The sequence below is a fragment of the Hipposideros armiger genome, unplaced genomic scaffold, assembly GCF_001890085.2.
Source record: "Hipposideros armiger isolate ML-2016 unplaced genomic scaffold, ASM189008v1 scaffold_8, whole genome shotgun sequence".
Taxonomy (NCBI): domain Eukaryota; kingdom Metazoa; phylum Chordata; class Mammalia; order Chiroptera; family Hipposideridae; genus Hipposideros; species Hipposideros armiger.
The window spans coordinates 7,703,524-7,727,011 of record NW_017731358.1 but is presented as its reverse complement, the minus strand read 5'-3'; the positions used below and the strand labels follow the sequence as shown (position 1 = coordinate 7,727,011).

At 36.8% G+C, this 23,488-nt stretch overlaps 1 protein-coding gene across 6 annotated transcripts in view; it reads right to left on the bottom strand.

Moving 5' to 3' along the window:
- The window catches only part of POLQ (DNA polymerase theta), a 90,104-nt gene that overhangs the window by 52,403 nt on the left and 14,213 nt on the right, over window positions 1–23,488 (bottom strand). For 5 of the 6 annotated variants that reach the window (XM_019652929.1, XM_019652897.1, XM_019652902.1 and 2 more), the window contains exons 7-12: window positions 23,015–23,162; window positions 20,732–20,878; window positions 16,671–16,883; window positions 13,043–13,185; window positions 11,486–11,690; window positions 10,999–11,141 (exon numbers count right to left, since the gene is read on the bottom strand). In XM_019652929.1, coding sequence (XP_019508474.1) covers window positions 10,999–11,141; window positions 11,486–11,690; window positions 13,043–13,185; window positions 16,671–16,883; window positions 20,732–20,878; window positions 23,015–23,162 — 999 coding nt within the window. Of the gene's footprint in view, window positions 1–10,998; window positions 11,142–11,485; window positions 11,691–13,042; window positions 13,186–16,670; window positions 16,884–20,731; window positions 20,879–22,113; window positions 22,169–23,014; window positions 23,163–23,488 lie in introns of those variants that run through there. The other variant, XM_019652920.1, reaches the window with a different exon arrangement.

Below are 23,488 nucleotides of genomic sequence, written 5' to 3'. Positions count from 1 at the left end.
ATTCCTGGCCTGAGCTGAGCTGCCGCTGAGCTGCCAACTGGTAGCAGGATGGCTCAGCTAAAAAAAAAAAAAAGAATAAAAAAATAAAATAAAATAAGAAGAATTAACAGCAATCCTTCACAAATTCTTCCAGAAAACCAGAAGAGGGAATGCTTCTTAACTAATTCAATGAAGCTAGTATTATCTCAAAACCACAGAGTGAGGAGAGAGAACTATAGACCAATATATCTTATGTATATAGATTCAATCCTTAACAAAATATTAGTAAACCAAATCTAGCAATGTATAAACAGTATTATACATGACCAAGTGGTATTTACCTGGGAAATTCAAGATTAATATAATACCTGAAAATCAATTCATGACATACACTATATCAACAGAATGGACAAAAACCACATGATGATCTTAATAGAAACAGAAAAAGTACTTGACAAAACTTAACTCTTTCATAATAAAAACATTCAACAAACTAGGAATAGAAGGTAACTTCTTCAACCTGATAAAGACCATGTGCAAAAAAAAAAAAAACAAAACACACAGCTAACTTGAAGGTGAAACACTGAATGCTTTTCCTCTAAGATCAGGAACAAGACAAAAATGTCTGCTCTCACTACCTCTAGTCCACATTTTATTGCAGATTCTAGTCAGGTCAATTAGCCAAGAAAAAAAAGTAAAAGACATCCAGATTGGAAAGGAAGAAACAAAACTATCTCTGTTTGCAGATAACATGATCTTATCTATAGAAAATCCTAAGGAATCCACCAAAATACTATTAAAATTAATAAACAGGTTTAATAGGTTGCAGGATACAAGATAAATATACAAAAAATGTTTCTATATACTTTAATAAAACAATCTGAAAATGAAGTTAAGAAAGCAATTCCATTTACAGTAGCATCAAAAAGAATAAAATATTTAGGAATAAGTTTAACAAAAGAAATATTATGTATGATATTGGGGGGAAATGGGGCGGCAGATTGGGGGAGGGGGGTTGTCACTTCGAGGGGTAAAAAGTATAACTATTGCACTGTGTTGTACAGCTGAAACTAATTCTAAAAAATGTGTATTTCATAATAAAAAATAATTTAATAAAAAAAATTTTAAAAAATAAATATTAAACTTGTACTCTGAAAACTATAAAAATTGTTGAAAGAAATTAAAGAAGGCATAATTAAATAGAAAGACAGCCCATGTACATGAACTGGAAGGCTTAATATTGTTAAGATAACAATATTCCCCTAACTGACTTACAGATTCAACACAATCCCTATCAAAATCCAACTGGATTCTTCGCAGAAATTGACAAACTGATCCTAAGAATTCATCAGAAAATACAAGGGACCCAGAATAGTCAAAAGATTTTTCAAAAAGAAGAATAAAGTTAGAGGGCTTGCACTTCTTGATTTCAAAACTTACTACCAAGCTACAGTAACCAAAACAGTATGGTATTGGCATAGGGATAAACATATAGATAATGAAATAGGAAAGTCCAGAAATAAACCCTCACATTTATGATCAATTGATTTCATTAAGGATGACAACTCAATTGAATGGATTTTTCAACAAATGGTACTGGGATATCTAAATATGCATATACAAAGAATAAAATTAGATCTCTACCTTGTATCAGTCACAAAAATCAAAGCTGATCATACCTCTAAATGTAACATCTAAAACTATAAAACTCTTAGAAGAAAACATAGGAGTAAATCTTTGTGACATTGGGTTACACACTGGATTCTTAGATATGACACCAACAGAAAAAAAATCAACATCATCAAAATTTAAAAATTTTGTGCTTCAAAACATATCAAAACTGTAAAAAGAGAAGGGAGGAAACATTTGCAAATCATATATCTGATAAAGAGATTTGCATCCAGAATATAGAAAAAACTCTTACAACTCAATAATTTAAAAATAACCCAGTTTAAAAATCGGCAAATGATCTGAATATTTTTCCAAGGAAGGTATTCAAATGGTCAATAAGCACATGAAAAGATGCTCGACATCATTATCCATTAGAGAAATGCAAATCCAAACCATAATGAGATAGTACTTCACATCCGTAAGAATATATTTAAAAAGATTAATTTATCTTTTCTATGGCTGAATAATATTCCATTGTATATATGTACCACTCTTTCTTTATTAAATCATCTATCCAAAGATACTTTGGCTGTTTCCATGTCTTGGCCACCACAAATAATGCACCAGTGAACATAAGAGTACATATGTCTTTACAGATAAATGTTTTCAGATTTTTTCAGTAGATACCCAGAAGAGGGATTGTTGGCTTTTATGGTAATTCTAGTCTTAATTTTTTGAGGAACAGCAATACTGTTTTCCATAGTGGCTGTACCAATTTACATTCCTGCCAGCAGAGTATGATGATGTCTTTTTCTCCATAACCTCTCCAATACTTGTTATTACTTATCTTATTGACAACAGCCATTCTAACTGGTGTGAAGTGGTATCTCATTGTGGTTTTGATTTGCACTATCCCAATAGCTAGTATGAAGTTAACTATCTCTTCATATATCTGTTGGCCATCTGTATATCTTCTTGGGTGAAGTGTATGTTCGGGTCCTCTGCTTATTTTTTAATTGGATTGTTTTTGTTGTTGTTGAGTTGTATGAGTTCTTTATATATTTTGGATATTAGCCCCTTATTGGGGGTGTTTGCAAATATCTTCTCCCATTCAGTTGGTTACATCTTTATTTTGTTGATGGTTTCTTTTGCTGTGCAGAAGCTTTTTTGTTTGCTATCGTCCCATTCATTTATTTTTACTTTTACTTCCCTTGCCTTTGAGGTCCAATTCATAAAATTCTCTTTGAACCCAAGGTCCATAAGCTTAGTACCTATGTTTTCTACTATGCAATTTATTGTTTCAGGTCTTATGTTTAGCCCTTGGATTCATTTTGAGTTATTTTTGGTACACGGTGACAGATAGCGGTCTAGCTTCTTTCTTTTGCACATGGCTTTCCAATTCTCCCAGAACCATTTTTTTTTCTCCATTGTATGTTTTTGGATCCTCTGTCAAAATTATCTGCCCATATATATATGGATTTATGTGGATTTATTTCTGGGTTCTCAATTCTGTTCCATTGGTCTGTGTGTCAGTTTTTCTACCAATACCATGCTGTTTTGATTATTGTTGCTGTGTAGTATAACTTGAAGTCAAGGAGTGTGATACTTCTGGCCTTGTTCTTTTTTTCTCAGAGTTGCTTTGGCTATTCGGGGTCTTTTGTGATTCCAGACAAATCTGATAATTTTTGGTTCAATTTCTTTAAAAAATGCTTTTGGGATTTTGATGGGGATGGATCTTGAGATTATCATGCTAAGGGAAATAAGTCAGGCAGAAGAAGTTGAGAACCATATGATTTCATTCATACGTGGGATATAAAACTGAAAGCAACAAATGAACAAGACTAACAAACAAAAACTCATAGACACAGAAAACAGTTTAGTGTTTGCCAGAGGGTGTGGGGGGAGGGGAGAGGTACAAGAGGGTAAAGGGGGTCAAATATATGGTGATGGAAGAACTGACTCTAGGTGGTAAACACACAATGCAATATATAGATGATGTATTATAGAAATGTACACTTCAAACCTACATAATTTTACTAACTAATGTCACCCCAATACATTTAATAAAAATTAAAAAATAAAGATTTTTAAAGCCTTTAAAAAAAGAATTTACCATTGCTTTCTTATGTAAACCATACCCACAATACATTATCTAACAAATCCAATTTCTGTTTAGTAAAATGAAGTTAGATATTAACGATAATTGCAAAATCATCTGTAAGCAGTATACTTCTTGGGGTTTATTCCCATATAGATATATATTTTTCAGAGCTTTTACAGTTGTCTCACTCATATGTTTCATCAGCAATTATTTTAGTAACTTGCATTCAATCTAATTTCATGGAAGTAAACTGGCAGTTTTACCCTAGATCCCATAATCTCAGCCACTGTATAAAATTAACGAGACTTATTTTTATGGCCGTGGCAGATAACTGGAAAGACTGGCTTTGAGATTCTTTCTAGCCACATTCTTAGGCATAGAACTTTACACACATTATTGGACATGTATTACACATCTTCACTAGAATTTTTTTTTAAAAAAGGACCTGTCCAAACATTTCCCCTTTGCTCATCTCTATCTAGTTTTTTATTGAAATACATTTCCTGATAAGTCTTCCTAATTCTTATGAAAATTTTGATTTTATCCCTTCTCTTGCTTATTAAAACTTATGCATCTATCTGTTCCTTGCTCCACAGCTTTATTGAAATATAATTGACACATGAAATTGTACATATTTAAGGTATACAATGATTTGATATATGTACTCATTGTAAAATTACTAATACAATCAAGTTAATACATCCATCAGCTCACAGTTAACATTCTCTGTGTGTGTGCACAAGATTTACTCTCTAATCAAATTCTAAGTATAAGATAGAGTATTATTAACTACACTCACCATGTTGTACATTAGATCCCCAGAACTTATAACTGAAAGTATGTACCCTTTGACCAACATCTCCCCGTTTTCCCCATGCCTCAGCCCCTGGCAACCACCATTCTACTGTGAGTTTCTGAGTTCAAATTTTTTAGATCGCACATATAAGTGATATCATACAATATTTGTCTTTCTCCATCTGGTTTATTACACTCAGCATAATGTGCTCCAGGTTAATCCATGTTGTCACAAATAGGAAAATTTCCTTCTTTATTGTTGAATTATGTTCCATTTTATATATATAGTTATAATACTCTATTTTAAGCTGATAACTTTGATTGCATACAAAAGCTCTATACTTTTATTTCTCCATCCCTTCACATTTAAGTCAATTGCTGTTACAAATTTACATCTTTTTATATTGTGCATCTATTAACAAATTATTGTAATTATAGCTATTTTTAATATGCTTTTTAACTTTTGTACAGTTAAAAGTGATTTATATTATACCACTATATTTAGAATTCTGATTTTACCAATGGTAAAATTATTTTTATAAGTATAAAATATAATTATATTTTTTATAATTTATATTATAAAATATAATAATATAAAAATAAAATTTTACCAGAGTTTTATTAAAAAAAATTTTTATTAGTTGCAGGTGTACTATACAACATAGTAATTAGATATTTATATACTTTCCAAAGTGATAACCCCAATAAGTCTATTATCCATCTGATGCTGTACATAGTTATTACAATATTGACTATATTCCCTATGCTGTATTTTATATCCGTTACTATTTTTTAGAATTATAGTTGACATTCAATATTATTTTATATTAGTTTCAGGTATACAGTATAGTGGTTAGACATTTATAAATTTATGAGGTGATCCCCCATCTGACACTATACAAAGTTTTTACATTATTGACTATCTTCCCCATACTGCACTTTACACCCCTATGACTCTTCTATAACTACCAATTTATATTTCTTAATCCCTTTATCTTTCTCACCCAGCCTACCAACCCCCTCCCATCTAGCAACCATCATTTTGTTCTCTGTATCTATGAGTCTGTTTCTGTTTTATTTGTTCATTTATTTTGTTCTTAAGATTTCACATATAAGTGAGACCATATGGTATTTGTCTTTCTCAGTCTGACTTACTTCACTTAGCATAAAGAGCATTCTTTATGTTTTAAACTCTGTCTCTGGTAGGTTGATTGCCTCCATTTCATTTAGTTCTTTTTCTGGAGTTTTATTTGGGTCATGTTTGTTTGTTTCCTCATTTTGGCTGCCTCTCTGTGTTTGTTTGTATGTATTAGGTAGATCTCCTAGGTCTCTCAGTCTTTGCTAGGTTGCCTTATGGAGTAGGTGACACAGTCTCCCTGATCACCTGTGTCTGTGTTTCAGGAGTGTCCCACGTGTGTGTTGTGTTCTCCTGTTGTAGTTGAGCTGCTTTTGGTGTATCAGCGGATGGGATTCACTCTCAGGCTGACTGGCTGTGAAAACTAGCTACGCCCACAATGTATAAGCTGGTGTGTGTGGGGTGACCCTTAGAGGGGGATCTTCCCCTGCAGGCTCTTGTGCCTATTGAGAGCTCCCTTTGGATGTGGGGCTAATTGGCTACTGCTCTGGTGTGGTCTGAGGCCAGCTTCTGGGTGTGTTGTTTCTGGTGCCTCTTGGGAGGGGCTCCTGTGCAGGCCAATTTCAGCCTGTGACCAGCCCAGGACTACCTGGTAGAAGCTACAAAGCTATAAGCAATTGGTTACCTTTTGTGCTGGAACTGGAGGCATTTGGGGTGACCTCACTATGAACCAAAATCAGCTGTCACATCCTAGGGCCTGTTGCCAACTACTGGCTACCTGTAAGGCTCAACAGCTGTAAAAGCCTCCTTAGATACATAGGATGTACTGGCTGACCCAGTGTTGACAGAGCCCCCAGCAATACCTCCTAAATTGGGCAGAGAGGAGTCCCAGGGGGTCACAGGGTGTGGCCAGTGGTTTTCACAAAGTTAATGCAGATCAGTTTTTGCATCAGGGCCAAGCCTGTGGCCACTCCAGAAAGTGCCTTGAGAACACTGCAGCCAGCTGTCACTTGCCTTGGGCCTGCAGATCACTGAGAGCCACCAAAAAAAATAATAATAAGGCGGCAGCATGAGTTGGGGTTGACCACCTGCCACCAAAAGTTTCCTAGTCTGCTGCGGGGTGTCTGCTGCTGCAGAAGCCTCCTGCAATTTGCAGGGTGGAAATGGCCTCCCAGGAGATAGTAGTGCCCCTGGCGATGCCACACTAGCTGGGCAGAGTGGGGACCCAAGGAGTCACCAAGGTGGTGCATGTGTGAATTTCACCAGATCAATGCGGTCTCAGATTAGGCCCTGTGGGGGAGAGTTCAACACAGGAACGATGGCTCCCTCCTGTAGGCCACACATGAGGTGGGCTCCACACAAGGATAATGGCAGCTGGCCCTCTAGCCCTTGTCCTGAAGCCACACAACTCAGTCTTTTCCTGTATGTCTCGGGTGCCTCTTGAGTTGCCACCCCTCCACCAGAGCCCAGGGTGAGTGCTTGCAAATGAGTCTGTGCACAGCCTCTTTAAGAGGACTCTGCGTTTCCAGACATTTCTGTCTCACTGGGACAGACAGACAGAATCCTCACTGATTTTCACTGCCAAGTGTTGTGGAGACTCCTCTTCCCAGCACAGGGGCCCTGTGCTGGGAAGCCCAGTGTGGGGCTAGGACTCCTCACTCTTCGGGGGGGACCTCCGCCATCAAGGTGTTCCTCCCAGTGCTCAACCACTACCTGTGGGTTTAGAGCCAGCCTGTTTCGCATCTCCACCCCTCCTACTAGTCTCAATATGGCCTCTTCTTTATATCCTTAATTATAAGTGTTCTGTTCAGCTAATCTTCAGATACCAGTGAGTTTTATACATTCACATTTTTTTTTTTAAATTGGGGAATTGGGGGAGGGGAACAGTGTTGGGGAATTGGGAAGGAGGGTCAGCCAAGTTGTTGCTCTTCAATCTTTGTTGTGGAGGGTGCCAGTTGCCATCTGGCTGCCCATCCGTGGCCTCTAAGCTCAAGGTGCTGTGTGCAGTCTTAGTTGCAGGTGGGCGTAGCTACCATCCCATGTGGGAGTCAAACCAACAGCCTTATTGTTAAGAGCATACGCTCTATTCACTGAGCCATCCGGGCGGCAGCTCAGTTCAAAGTGCTGAGTTCAGTCTTAGTTGTGGGTGGGCATAGCCACCATCCCATGCGGAAGTTGACCAGCAACCTTGTTGTTAAAAGCGTATGCTCTATCCACTGAGCCATCCGGGCAGCAGCTCAGCTCAAGGTGCCGAGTTCAGTCTTAGTTGCTGGCGAGTGTAGCCCACCATCGAACAGGCAGTCTTGTTGAGAGGAGCACGTGCTCTCACCAGCTGAGCCATCCTGCCACCCGTTGACAGCTCAGTGGCAGCTCAGCTCAGGCGCAGTGTCACTGGCCCATGTGGGAATCAAACCGGCGGCTCTGCCTCTCAGAGCTGGCGCTCTTAAGCTAACTCTTAACCAACTGAGCCACTTGGCCGGCCCCATTCACATATTTTTACATTGTTAATTAGTACCCTTTCATTTCAGCTTGAAGAACACCCTTTAACATTTCTTATAATGCACATCCAGTGGTGATGAACTTCTTAAACTTTTGTTTGTTTGGGGAAAGTATCTCTCCATTTCTGCAGGACAGAACTGCTAAATCCAGTATTTCTGGTTGGCAGGTTTTTCTTTCAATATTTTGAATATATCATACCCTTCTCTCCAGGCCTGCAACATTTCTGAGATGTCCACTGGTAGCTTTATGAGGGTTTCCTTGTGTATGACAAGTGCCTTTTCTCTTGCTGCTTGAAAGCAAGAGAAATTAGAATTCTCTAATTCTTTGATTTTTAACAGTTTGATAATAACATGTCTCTAAGAAGTTCTCTTTGGGTTGTATTTGTTTGGGGTCTTTTTAGCTTCATGTACCTAGATGTCTACATTCTCCCCATATTTGGAGTGTTTTTAACCATTATTTTTTTAGATAGACTTTCTGTATTTTCTCTCTCTTCTCTAACTTTGACTTCACTAATGCGTATATTGTCTCAGTTGATGGTGTCCCATAAGTCTTGTAGGCTTTTTCTACTCTTTTTGTCCTCTGAATGCATAATTTCAAATGACCTATCTTCAAGTTCAAGTGCACTGATTCTTTCCTCTGCTTGATTGAATCTGCTTTTGAAGCTCTCTATTGAATTTTTCAGAAGTCATTGTATTCCTCAGCTCTAAGATTTCTGTTTGTTTGTTTTTCAATGGATTCTACTTCTTTGTTGAACTTCTCATTCTGTTCATGCATCATTTACCTAATTTTGTTTAGTCACCTATCTGTGTGTTCTTTTAGTTCACTGAACTTCATTTAAGAGAATTATTCTGAATTCTTGGTCAGTCAGTTCATAGGTCTCCATTTCTTTAGGTTTGGTTATTAGAGCTTTGTTAGTTTCTTTGCTGGTGTCATGTTTCCCTGATTCTTCATCATTCTTGGGTCTTTGTGTTGATATCTGTGCATTTGAGGAAGTGCTCGCCTCTTCCACTCTTTACGGGTTTGCTTCAGCAGGAAAAGACCTCCACTAATCAGCCCAGCCTGAGGCTATGAAAGGACCAACTGGTCGAGTTCACAGAAGGGCAGGCAGGGCTTGCTGACAAGGGTCTCTGGTTGGGTGGGGCCACTGGTTTAGCTCTACATTCAGGAAGGACTGCTGCCTGGGTTGCCTGGTCAGGTGGGACTAATAGCTGGGCTCCACAGACAGGTTTGGCTGCTGACTGGGCTCATAGTCAGGTGGGTTCACTGGCTGAGTTCTGCCATTAGGTGGGGCCACTGCTTGGGCTCTCGGGTCAAGTGGGACCACAGTCTGTTCCTAGGCTGGGTGGTGCTGTTCGCTGGACTCCATGTTCAGGTGTGACCAGAAGCTGTGCTACAATGTTAGGTGGGGACACAAGATGGACTCAGTGATCATGAAGGATTCTAGGCTTTGATCAACAGTCAGGCTTCCTGGTCAGGCAGGGCCACAGCCTGAGCTCTGCAGCTGGGTGGGGCTGCTGGCTTGGCTCCCTGCCAGGGCAGGGCTGCAGGCTGGACTCTGGGGAACACAGCAGGACAACTGCTCACCCTGATTGCTGGGCAGAGGGGGCCATCAGTTTGGCACCACAGGTGAGCACCACAGACCCTGCTTGCTGGGCTCTCTGACTGGCAAGATGGCCAGGAAGGACATGGTGCCATCACTATGATCTGCACACTGGATGCTGTGAGTCCCACCCGGTTTCTTTGTTCCTTGCTGATCCCAGATAGTCTAGCCTTAATTCCCCCAGTGTTTCCTTTGAGGCAAGACAGAATTTGCCTTCCCAGAGAATGCTCCAGAATGCTGGGGAAGCTGAATGTAGGCTTCAGGTTCTCTTTTCCCCACTCGAGAAACTGTGGGCCCACGGGATGCCTTCCAGTGTGGTAATGTTGCTGGCTTGGAGAAAGGGGCAATGCAGTCCAAGTGAGACCACTGCTCTTAGCCTTCTAATGTGGCTTTTCTCAGATTTGTGCTTCAAAAGAGAGTTTCAACCTCACCGCCAGACCTGTGATTTTTAGAGAGGCATTCTTGTCTATGAATAGTTGCTAACACATATTTCTGTGTTGGGAACTAGAGCCAGGCACCCCCACTTCCACCATCTTGCTGACATCATTCCCCACATCTGCTTTTAACTGACAAAATTAAGTACTTATGGCCAAGTTCTTGCCAGAGACTATGATCTCAAACTCTATTTTACTCAGTTCTTATCAAAATCTGTTATTAGAAACAATATATTTTTAAATTATCTAATATAAACAACTTTTAAAATTCCTTATTGTATTTATTATAGAGATTGTATCAAGAATATAACTCCCATAGTGTCTTTTTAGGACTAAATTTCTCTTATACAATAAAATGCAATGCTTTTCCTAATTTTTTTTTTTTTATCTTTTGAATATTGCGACTAATCAAGCTTCCCTCTTTGCTGTAGTTGATAGAAAGCCCAGAACCAAAGTTGGCCACAGCAACTATATATCACTTAATGGCATTCAAGTTTATGTACCAACCTTTACTTGAATTTTACATTATGATCTTATTTCTAATTTCCTGATATCTCATTATCCTTTGCTATTCTCTTATATATTGCAAAATATGTTTTTATAAATCACCTCAAATTCGTTTTGAAAGAAAGTTAGAGAAAATAGATAAGTAGGCAAATAGATTAAAAGGTCATTAGAAAATTTAGATTATTACTTTAAAATAACTCTCTTATTACCACTTCTTTTCTATTCCCACCACAACTATCTTACTCAAGGAAAACAGACAAGATGTTCCCTTAGGGTATCTTTGATGTTCAAGATAATATATATATATATATATATATATATATATATATATGTATATATATATTTTTTTTTTCCTCCCCATTTTCACCAATACAATAGTGAAGAAAACAGAACTTACCAGATAGACAATATGCAAATCATTCTCTAAAACAAAGCCCTTCATTGCTCTTTGGAGGTCAGCAAAAATATCTAAAGTATCAGCTGGAGAAAGTGAAGAAGAAAGAGTTGCCGAACCAAGATGTGTTGGATGATACACCGTTTCTGGTTTGGGTGTGGGGGTAGGAAAATAAAAGATCAGATGTTAAAAATAAAACAACACATTGTCTTTCTGTATTGTGTAATTAACCTTCTAGGCTTTGACAAATTTTACAAACAGAATCTTGACCAAATGCATAGATATTTCTGAGCAGGCTCTCTGCTAATTATCTGTGTTGCTGAACACAACACTGACTTACTAAATAAATATGAGTTGATATACTCCTTGAAAAATCAGTTTCCTTTTATACTGCTTGAAAAGCCAATTTCATTTTACTAAGCAGTTGTACACATTCTAAGTCATGAAGGATGAAAACGTGAGTAAATTGCAACGAAGAAGTCATAGCTACCTTCTGTTCCATCACTAGCTTCAGTAGCCTGGATGAATTCATTTTCTAGCAGCCACATTACACAGGCCTCAATTGCTCCAAGTTGAACAGGATCTTGATGTCTCTGAATTCCCTGCTTCCCTTCTTTCATACTTGCAGCCAAAAATGTGCAAGAAGCATAAGTCTGCATATCTTGTGATGTACTTGCCACTCCACCAACTATTATCTGATACAAGAGGGTTAAGATTTTCTGTAACTTTTTAATAAGACATGCAGGCCGTCAAGATATAAAAGAAATGAAGTGATTTTGTTCTCTTAAAACATTCTCAGCATCTTAATGCAGAGACTCTTTATTAACTCTTTTATCATCATTCATTATAAACGTAGATAACACCTACTGTCAACATGAAAAGTTTTCCTTAAAAGTAGATACAACATTTTCTCATTAATGAAAATAAGTGAATCATTACCTATCTGAAATGTGGAAACTAACAACACATATAAAGGAGGTATTGATGGCTCATGGCCATGAGCCGAATCAACTCTTCTCATCCTTCCTTCCGAAATATGTGGGCATAGATGATTGCTAGTACTGAATACATCCTACCCAGAAGAGCGGTTGGGAACAGGTGTAGAAAAATATGAAGTCAGTTTTGTTTTGTGGATATAATTTTCACACGACTATTCTATTATATATACTAATTTACCCCTTGCCTTCTTTCATTTAGTATATATTGGAAAAATACCAAATCATCCTAAACAGAGTTATCTTAGTTTTTCCACGACTTATTTAGTAATTAATAATACTTCGGTTGTTTCCAGTTTTTTTCTTATTACCAATAATGCTATAATAAACATTTGTGTACATTAATTTGATGCAATTTCACAAATACATTCCTAGATAAAATTCCTAAATGTGGATTTGCTGGATAAATGGCTATATGCTTTTTTTTTTTTTTTAAATCTTGTAGGTATGAACAAGTTGCCCTCCAAAAGAGTTTCAGCAGTATATGAGAATGGCTACTTTCTTCATCTTTACCAATCCTATGTTATTACTTTCTTTTTTCCAAACTGAGAGCTAAAAAGGGGGGGGGGGAGACAAAGTATGAGTATAGGCACCAGTACCCCCAGTACCAGTACTGAAGCCAATTGACATGCTCATATGTGAATAGAACATGATTCTGGATGAATACATGAAACACTTAAAAAGGGTTATCTTTGAAGGCTCTGAGCAGAAAGTTTTATTTTTCACTTTAAATCTTTCTATATTGTTTGAAATTTCTAACCATGTGGATTTTTAATTTCATTTCATTTTAACGTCAACAGGTATTATCTGGATGGAGAAACTAGAGTCCATTTTGTCACCTTTTTTTAAATTCAGAAAATAATAAAGAATGTATTAAAAATAAAAAGATTGATCTAGCAGCTGTATTAAATTCCAGGAAATAACTATATAAAATAGAAGAGATTCAGACTTGGGAAGGCTATAAACAATCTCATAAAGAAACACAAAGCTAATATTTTTCACACACTAAAGGTGCATGAGTACAAGTGGTAATTTAGTGAACACTCTCTTACCTCCAGAATAGCTCTTATCATGCTTGCCGTTACTTCTTCTCCTTCTTGTCTTCTCAGACAACTTCGAACAGGTTTTAGAGACCCCTGAAGTAGAGCTATACCTTTGGATTTCTCCGAGTTCTTACAAATTAAGATACTCTCACCTATAACAAAAAAAACCAAAACAAAACAAAAAACAGACATTTGTAAAATCACAACACAGTTCCATAAGAAACCAACTAAAGAGAATTTAATTGGCTTACTAGTTTTAAAGGAAAGAATAGATTATAGTGATTGTTGTGGTCACAGAATTATTGCTAATGTTGTTGTTGTTTTTTTTTTCTGAACTTTGGATTGAAGGGGATCAGAATATGTATGCAACCCCAAAATATGCCACTTTTTTAAAATTAAGGATTATTTTGACCTGAAGGCAATTGGGAAGCAGCAAACACTGAAAAACCCTTCACCCTCTCCCAACTTGCCTAGAAGCAGGACATAAATTTCTCTTTGTGAAGGTCTCCTTCCCATCTCTCATAGCAGGAGAACAACCCACTTTGGGCTTTGATTATTCAACAAAATAGACAAACCTTTTCCAAGATTAGCAAGATTTATGAAAATGCCCAAATTAATCCTAGTATATATGTCCAGGTTCCTGCTGCCACCTTTCTGGGAAGGTACTGTATTCATATCACAATAGAGAAGTCAATTAGAATCAAGCCATTTATTTCTGACAATCTAAATTGCAAATCACTATTTTGGCACCAAACACCATCATTCTACACTGGAAGATTCCAGGAAATCCACAGAAAGATTAAAGTGTCATCAAAATAAAACACCATAAACTGTCCAGGAAATGTTAACATCATTTAGGAAATCCATAGAAGTGACAAAGATACTACACAGTCCAAAAAGCATGACCAAGTAGTTAAATCTTCACAACTGATATGAAACACTGTGTTCACACATTCCCCACTTGCTGGAAGTTCTGAGCTAAGCCATATGCCACCTTGAAATGGAACATTATTTAAGGTCAAAATCTCAGGAGTTTCCAAGACCTTAGAAATAAAGTTATCCTGGTATATTCTGGTTTTGTTTGTATATTATCTGATTTAAGGCTTGATAATTATTAGCCCAGAGCACCAGCCTTCCAATTATTCTTCCCCATAAGAAAGATAAGCACAAGCTAAGAATCTAGCAAGGCAAATAAAACCTCCTTATCTTCTATATTACCTTAAGACCCTCTGGCCCTGACAGAAGGGTATCTGTGTAAAATGAACTTACACTCCACTCTCCAGAGCTGTGAGTCTACTGAGAAATCAGAATTGGGGGAGGAGCAGAGATAGGCAGGCAGGAATAGGAAAGGATTGTTTTAGTCTCTTCCCACCACGCTTTTTAAACACATACTTCTAATCTGTGTATTTTGTAGGTAAAGTAAGAAACATCATCAGGATAAACATCTTTAATGCCTATAGTAGGGGATAGCCAATGAGTTGGAAGGTTTTTTTAATCATCAAATGTTTAGGGTTTAAAAGAGAGGCAGATCAATGGCCCTTCAGGGGTTACAGATAGATGAGTCATTTGGGGCTGAGACTGATGGCTGTCCCCTAATAGCCATTCTCTCATTCTTTCTTTAATAAAACTCCTAAGTGTCAACTGGACACATGGCCACTTGGTTAAAGATTATACTCCCCAGCCTCCTTTGCAGTTGGGGAATGTAACCATATAACTAAGTACTGGTCATCTGTATGTGAGGAGAAATACTATATGCAACTTCTTAAAGGGCAGGACATATTCCCTTTACTTCCTCATTTCCCCTTCCTGATGGCTGAAATGCAGATGTGATGACAGCAACTGGAGTAGTCATCTTATACCACAGGACAGAAATTATATTGCTGAACATGGAAAAACAAACTAGAAGACGAGGTCCCTGACATTGGAGTCACTGTATCAGCTCCAGGTTACTTACAATTGTACTGTTATGTGATAAGAAATTAACTTCTACCATGTTTAAGCACCTATTGTGTTGGCTTTTGTTACAGCAGTGAACTTATATTCTAATTAATTCAGCCACCAATAAATCATAGTCGATTCTTATTATGTCTGGTAGTTACATTCTATAAAGTCACCACAAACAGTGAATTAGGGAATACTGAACCATTGGTCCTAGGGGAAATACAGGGTTAGCTTCAAGCAAGCCCCTGGACTCAACATTTTCATTAGTCAATCAATACAAAATCTTGTTTTATGTGTGTTTCTGTTTAAAGAGACCTTATTTAATATATATTGTTGGTTTATTAACATTAAACTCACAGCCAACAGTACTATATCTCATGGCTGAACAAAGCTTATTAACACACTTATTTTCTGTATAGGGCACATCACAGCCCTCTTCCACTTCAGAACACTAGATAATCGCACTTCAGCACTATGCTTGGGGGTCACTTTAAACAGCTAAATCACCCAAACACCCCTAAATATGAAAAGTGTGGCACTAAAAGCCTTGAAAAGGATGCTTGTTTACAGTATGAGAGCTAAAACAAGAAGGTAGAATGTCACCTTGTTGACAGGGTGCTTGTTGCAGGGAACGTGTGCTTCCAGAGACTCAAATTTTTCATCGCTCTGCATATGTCTATGAAAGCCCCACAAGTATGGATTTGGGGGTTATGAATAAATTTTAGTAAGTGAGCAAATTCACAAATATTAAATCCATGCATAGTGAGTATTAACTGTATTTAGGGACTTCACATGACAAGTCAAGTTATTCTGAAAACCCCTTCCTCTGTGTACTACCCAGTTTTTTGTGCCTAGAATATCCCACCTATTTTCCCACTAAGACTTTCCCTCTTCTCCTGGATATCCTAATTTCTCTTCAGTAGTCACGGAACTGTTTGTCTGTTTACTTTACATATAGTATAATATTGGAGTCAAAAAACGACATCCTAGAGAAGATAAAGTGACAGAGAATGTTCCTTTGGTTCTTGATGTTAGAAGACTCAGAACAATTTAGCCACACCCAGAATAATGTAGGAGGTTAGAAATAATATTTGCTGCTATCTTGATATTTAATTCAAACAAGTCTCTTCCTCACTGCTTAAGACAAAACTTTTGTTTGGACTGCTGGTAACATTATCATTATTTGCTGAGGCAAGATAAGAAACTGAGAAGGTTGTTTTCACAGACAGCACCAATTTAGAGAGAAAAAGATGGTATGTGAAGTTCCTATTCCCAAAGTGTGAGAGTACTTCCCAGCTCCTAGCATCCCTATTTGAACACTCTCTTAAACCAGCTGCCTAAGCAGAACTGATATCCATGAAAATTACTCCTTTCATTAGCACTAAATAATAGACTATATTGGAAATTAAAAATCATATTCTAGCTAATGTGATAAATTATCTTAACATAATACTGAATTTCACTGTATATAATACAAAAGAAAATTTTAATTCTATATTAATAGAAAATCAATGGTTGACAACATGAAAATTATAACTTATACTTATTATAAATATTAAATAAATTAAAAAAGATGACATTAGTGCTTTGGATAACAAGCACTACATTATGAGAAATGTGTTGCCAGGCACTAGTAAAATTTCAACTAGAATGACACTGTCCTTAGCAATGCTATTATAATTAAGTTCAAACTCACCTACTGTGTCTACTCCTTTCCTGCCAGCACGACCAACCATCTGCTTATAAGTAAGAATATCTAGAGTTCGACCACTGAAAATAGGAGTCCGAATAATGACACGACGTGCAGGTAAATTCACCCCAGATGAAAGAGTAGAAGTTGCTGCCAAGACCCGAATCTGACCTTGACGGAAGGCTCCTTCAATGATATCCCTCTCCTCAAAAGTAAGACCTAAAAAAGGGAAATTACAATAACATGCACAGTTGGCCCTTGAACAACATGGGGGTTATGGGCACAGACCCCACATGTAGTGGAAAATCTGTGTATAACTTTTGACTCCCCAAAAACTTAACTACTAATAGCCTACTGTTGACTGGAAACCTTACCAATGGTATAAAATCGATTAATGCATATTTTGTATGTTATATGTATTATATACTACATTCTTACAATAAAGTAAGCTAGAGAAAATAAAATAATATTTTTAAAATCATAAGGAAGGGAAAATACATTTACAGTACTGTACTGTATCTATCGATACCATAAGTTTATACCATGTTTACAAGATGAATTCTCAGTACCTACATCAATATTGTCTTATATGATACAAAACATGTAGATATTTTATGTATTGCTTACACAAGACATCAATAATAAAAAGATAATGTGAAAAAGAAATTCATACTTAATTACAAGTATCAGGATTCATGCAACGATAACAAAGCAGCAAAGATTGCTTCATAGCAGTCTAGTGTAATCAATATGTTGCTTCACGGTAGTCTAGCCTACTCATCAATGAATGAACTTATAAAATTTTTATGGCATACAGTAATATAGTCATATTCATAATACAGTATTTGGAAACACTGTTACAGTTTTTTAAAAACCACTGATGTGTAATGATAAGCTGATACAGTTTCTCCAATTATGAGAGAGGAACACAGTATGAGTACAGTAATGTAATTCTTTGAAAGCAACTATAAAACAGTAAAAAACTAACACATTATTAATTTTATATTAAATGTCACTCACCTTATACCTAAGGATAGGCTATCCATTTCAATACAAGTCTTGCACACAATATTCTACACGATGAATACTTAGGTGATGATGGTGGTGATGGTGATTATGACACAAAAATGTCCAAGACAGTTCTTGCTGTACAGTTATTGGATTTTCACATGAAGACACTCACTCACATACACAACAGATAAGTATATTAAATGTATGACATGATGATTATTTACTATACATTAAGTGGAAATGGATCATCATAAAGATCTTCATCTTCGTCAGCATCTTGTTGGGTAGGCTGAGGAGAACGAAGAGGAGGTAGAACGGGAGGCAGGAGATACAGGCACACTCAGTGTAACTTGACAGAAATACACTGTAATTTCTGTCTGGCTTTTTTGCTTTCTCACTTCTCTAAAAATGTTTCTATACAGTACCACTCCTTCTACTGTTTGCTTTATTTAGTTCCAGTGCCCACATCATAGAAGGGTCCATGTCGTAAAAGAAGTGAAAAGCCGTCTTAAATAATTGGAATCCTTCTGTCAGGCTGTTTAATGTCAATTTGTTTTCTGGCACTGCTTCTTCTACGTCTTCTTCCTCATTGTCTGGCACTGGTTCTGAAGCACTCATCTCCATCAAGTCATCTTCTTCAACATCCGTATCTTGAAACCCTTCACCCCTCACCCTTTTTGCCATATCCACAATCTCTTTCATGATTTCCTTGATTGGCTCAGCCATAAATCCTGTGAAGACATGCACAACAACTGGACACATTTTTCTCCAACAGGAATTTATTGTTTCTGCTTGATGGCTTTCACAGCTTTTTCTATAACAATGGCATTTTCAATGCTGTGAGTCTTCCAGACTTTTCATCATGTTTTTTTTATCAGAGTTTTCTTCCAAAGTACTGACAATCTTTTCCATAGAATATCATGTGTAATGAGCTGTAAAGGTCCTTATGACCCACTGATCTAGAGGTTGAATTAGAGATGTTGTGTTTGGAGGCAAGTAGACCTCAATGCCTTTGGTGTTGAACTCATGAGTTTCTGGGTGACCAGGGCCATTATCCAATATCAAAAGAACTTTCAAAGGCAGTTCCTTACTGGCAAGGTACTTCCTGACTTCAGAGACAGGGCATCGATGAACCCAATCCAGAAAAAGCGTTCTCACTATCCAGGTCTTATACAACCAAAAGACTGACAGCTGGTGTGTATCTTTTCCCTTCAAGGCTCAGGGTTAGCAGCTTTATAGAAAAGGGCAGTCCTACTCATGAGCCCGACTGCATGTGCACAAAACAATAGAGTTAGCCTGTCCCTTCCTGCCCTCAATCATGGTGCTCATTTCTCTTCCTTACTAATAAATGTCCTTTGTGGCATTTTTTTTTCCAGATTAGGGTACTTTAATCTGCATTAAAAACCTGTTCAGACAGATATCCTTTCTCAATGACTTTCTTCACGGAGTCTGGGTTGGCAGAACCGCTTCTCCTGTTATCTTGACATTTTTTAAAGACAAACCTCTTTCTAAAATTATCAGACTTTTTCTGGCATTAAATTCTCCAGCTTTAGATCCTTCACCTTTATTTTGCTTTAAGTTGGCATATCATGACTTCACTTTTTCTCAAATCATATTAGAATCTATAGGTATGCCTTTCTTATAGCAATCCTGCCCCCACATAATAGCTGTATTTTCAATACATGATAAAAAGGTATTTCACAAAAAGTGCAGGGTTTTCACGCCTGCTGGCATAACTGCAGCAAAGGCTTCATGAATTTCTTTTTCTTTCTTTACAATGGTCCTTATGTTAGATCCATTTATCTTGAAATGGTGGGCAAAGCAGCTGCAGATCTCAGTCTACAGTACATATCAAGTACTCAGCTTGGCCTTGTAATGTCATGACTTTTCTCTGCTTCTCACAGCACTTCCAGCATTACTAGTGGCACTTCATATGAGTCCCATGGTGCTAATCAGGTTTACAGTATTGTACTAAACACAATGAAAATACGCAAGAACGATGAGAGGCCATTTTTTACTGTGATACCCAATTTACTGCAGAGACAAACTGCTCACAAGGAGATGATGAGCATCACAGGGCATTTTAAGCAGCTACTCACGACACTTGAGTTCATTGCAATGGCAATCGAAGGTGACTACAAAATTATTACAGTAGTAAAGTATGTATTACAGTTAATTTTATGCATTTATGGCTTAATACTGCATCTTTACATTTGTTTACATTTCTCTCGACTATGAATGGTGCCATGTATGGTCTGTGTTCATATGCATAAGTTTTGATAAATTTTAATTTTTTATGTTTGTGTATATTTTGATATTAAATAATAAAATAGACTAGTATCTAAATATATTTTATGTATTCATGACATACCTAGCTTTTTCTTAATTTTTGTGATATTTCTAAGCTACGTGGTTCATCTGTGACTTTTTTTCAAATTGTAGCAAATCTCCAAAAAATTTTCCAATATATTTACTGAAAAAAATCTGCATACAAGTGGACACATGCAGTTCAAACCCATGTTGTGCAAGGGTCAACTGTGTGTGTGTGTGTGTGTGTGTGTGTGTGTGTATGTGTGTGTATATATTTAAAATTTTCTTTATATATAGCATAATAAAAATGTTAAATAAATTGAAAAGGTTAAATTCCTAATCTTAGAAACTATATGTTCTTTATTTATTATTTTTATTAAATGTATTGGGGTGACATGAGTTAATAAGATTATCTAGGTTTCAAGTGTACAATTCTATAATACATTATCTGTATATTGCACTGTGCGTTCAACACCCAAAGTCATGTCTCCTTCTGTCACTATGTATTTGACCCCCCTCATCCTCTTCTCTCTACTCCCTTCTAGTATTTATATACTGTACAGATAAGTAAACCTAAACATGTTTGTTTTACTCTAATTTAGTCTTAACCACACAATTTCTTAAAATGAAATCTAAGAGTATTAAGTGTGGTTAACAAGAAATCAAATGAACATAAATACAAAAATGAAGAAATTGTGAGGATTTTTGGAGGGGGCTTCTTAATAACAGGTTATAAATATGAATACCTGCATGATGAAATGCCACTCCCCATGGTACAGTTTTTTGTAATACAGAGTCCAGTCCTGAAGGTGAACGTTTTAACTCATCAATCACTTCTAGGAGGCCCTTTTGTTCTAGTAACACTGGTGAAAGTTCAGTTGATCTTACCGATCCTGTTACAAAAAAAAAAAAAAAATTATCAACACTGTTCATCTGTCTGGAATTATTTAAGCGCTATCTGCATAAGTCATCGCAGAGCTAAACACTAGAACAAGAGTTCTGAAACTACTACATACAATAATCACCTGGACATCTTTTAAAAATACTGATGTCTGGCTCTCACCCCTGGACATTGTGATATAATCAGGTACAACCCAGACATAAGGAATTTTAATCTCCCCAGGTAATTCTAATGTGCACTAAAGTTTAGGAAACACTGTATTAAAGTGAGATCAAGCCCATAGAAGGGGACCAAAGGAACCAGCTGAAGGAAGGAGAGGATTATAGATACTGACTACCACACAGAGCCTAAAAATCAAAATCTTTGCTCAAAGTGTGTCTCACAATCAGCAATGTCAGAATCATCTAGAAGCCTAACTCTATGTGACAATTTTTCTAGCCTCATTGGCACCAATGTGGTAATTAATCACATATTACCTTCTGTTTTTGTCTCTCTGTGTAAGCTTCTCCCCCAGTAAGGCCTTAACTTTTTTAGATGTAGGAATTATGTCTTCTCAAAGAATTTCCCAGAGTTTTGAATTTCTGAACAAGTAAAACGTCTCATAAAATATATTCTTATTTTTGAATTTTTTTTTTTTTTGGCTGAGCCATCCTGCCACCTGTTGGCAGTTCAGCTCGGGCTGGGACTCAAACCACTGTTGCTCAGAGCTTGCACTCTTGAGAGAGCTCTTAACCAACTGAGCCACTTGGCCGGCCTCCAAGAAAAGTCACTAACAAAAAATATTAGTAAGGATAATTTCAGAAATTATACATCAGCTTTATGAAAAACATACAGGCTTGTCTTTACATTTCTGGTGAAAATTTCATAATAGCTCAGGCTCCAGTCCAATCATTAGGATTTGGGAACACTGCTATAAATCAAAATAAAAGAGCCTCTAGCAAAGAAAATAAGATAAGATTCTGGTTGTTAAGGAATATAAGTTATCATGGTACAATATAAGGAATATAAGTTGGCAGAGTACAGAAAATATTGATTAAGAGAGAAGTAGAAAAGATATTATAATGTTGGACCGGAGCCTACCCAATATAAACTTCAGGCAATGTTTGCTTATTGGAGCTTGGCTTGAGATCGCCATCACCCACCCTCATGATGCCACTGGCATAACGAAGTCATAAGTTACCCTAGTATACTGTGACCAGAACTGGTCTCTGTCTTTCCTATACTTACCTTGGACCCCAAAGGACCATAGGCTAGTAAAAGTGGTGAGGGAAGAGTGCTCATCCTAAAATCAATAAAAATATATACTAATGGTTATAGCCATACACTAGATCACTACTTAGCCATAAAAAATGGAACAAATCGATAAATGTAACAACCTGGATGAATCTTAAAAATATTATGCAGAGTGAAAGAAGACAGACACAAAAGACACATACATACTATACGACTTCATTTATACAAAATCTTAGAAAAGGCACAATTAATCTAGAATGATAGAAAGCAAATCAGTGGTTGCCTAGGGCTGAGAATAGAGGGAAATGGCAAAAAAGCAAAAGAGAAGATTTTAGGGTAATAGAAATGTTCCTATAGTGGGAGTTAAACGGGTGCATACATTTGTTATGATTGATTAAATTATACACTTCAAATGGGTACATTTTATTGTACATAAATTTATTGTACAAAATTATACTTCAATTAAGTTGATTTTAAAATACATATATATGTGTATTACGTATATGTATGTGTAATTTTTTTTTAGAGTTGGAGTTTGTAAATATTAAGATATGGCTGCTCACCCCAGAAAAATGTGCATATGTGAAGTTTTATATACAATTTAGGGGCCTCAAAGATCAACCTCTCAAAGCCCATAGATCCCAGATGAAGAACCTGGTACATACCTGTCTACATCCAGTATTCTAAAATCTGAAGATTAGCCTGAATGTAAGTACACATTGTCTATAATGAGGATAAGAAGAAGATTAGTTACAAAAGCATAGTTTTGTAAGGAGTGCCCAGTGGGCAGGTGGCGGCCATGAGGAAAGAGCCATGCTTTGCTAATATAATCATTAACATTACTTTCAAGAAAATGTATTCAGTGTGGAGGATTTCATTTCAATCAGTAACTTACCCTCAGCTTGATGCTGTAGATTGTAAAACTCATGGGCAATCATATCTGCCAGCTTCTCACACCATTTCTTTGATGGACAAAAAAGTAATACTGAATGGTCATCACGAATGGTCTCATAGCATAAACTTACAACATGGTCCTCATCTCCCTAAAAAGGAAAAAGAAATAGCCACTCTAGTGGAATTTACAAGACATTTCACATCAATTTAAAGTCATTCATTTTGTTTCATGGGGAAAGTTTTTTCTACTCAAAGACATAATAAAAATCAGGTACAAAGTCAGTAACAAAACAAAGAAAAAACAAAACAAAAAGAAATAAACCTCCTTATGATGTAAGATGAGAAGAAAATATTTTCTATTCAATTAATATTTATTGACCTTCAGGGCCGGCCGAGTGGCGCGATGGTTAAGAACTCGCTTGGGATGCCAGAGGGCCCCGGTTCGGATCCCACATATGAGGGCCAGTGACACTGC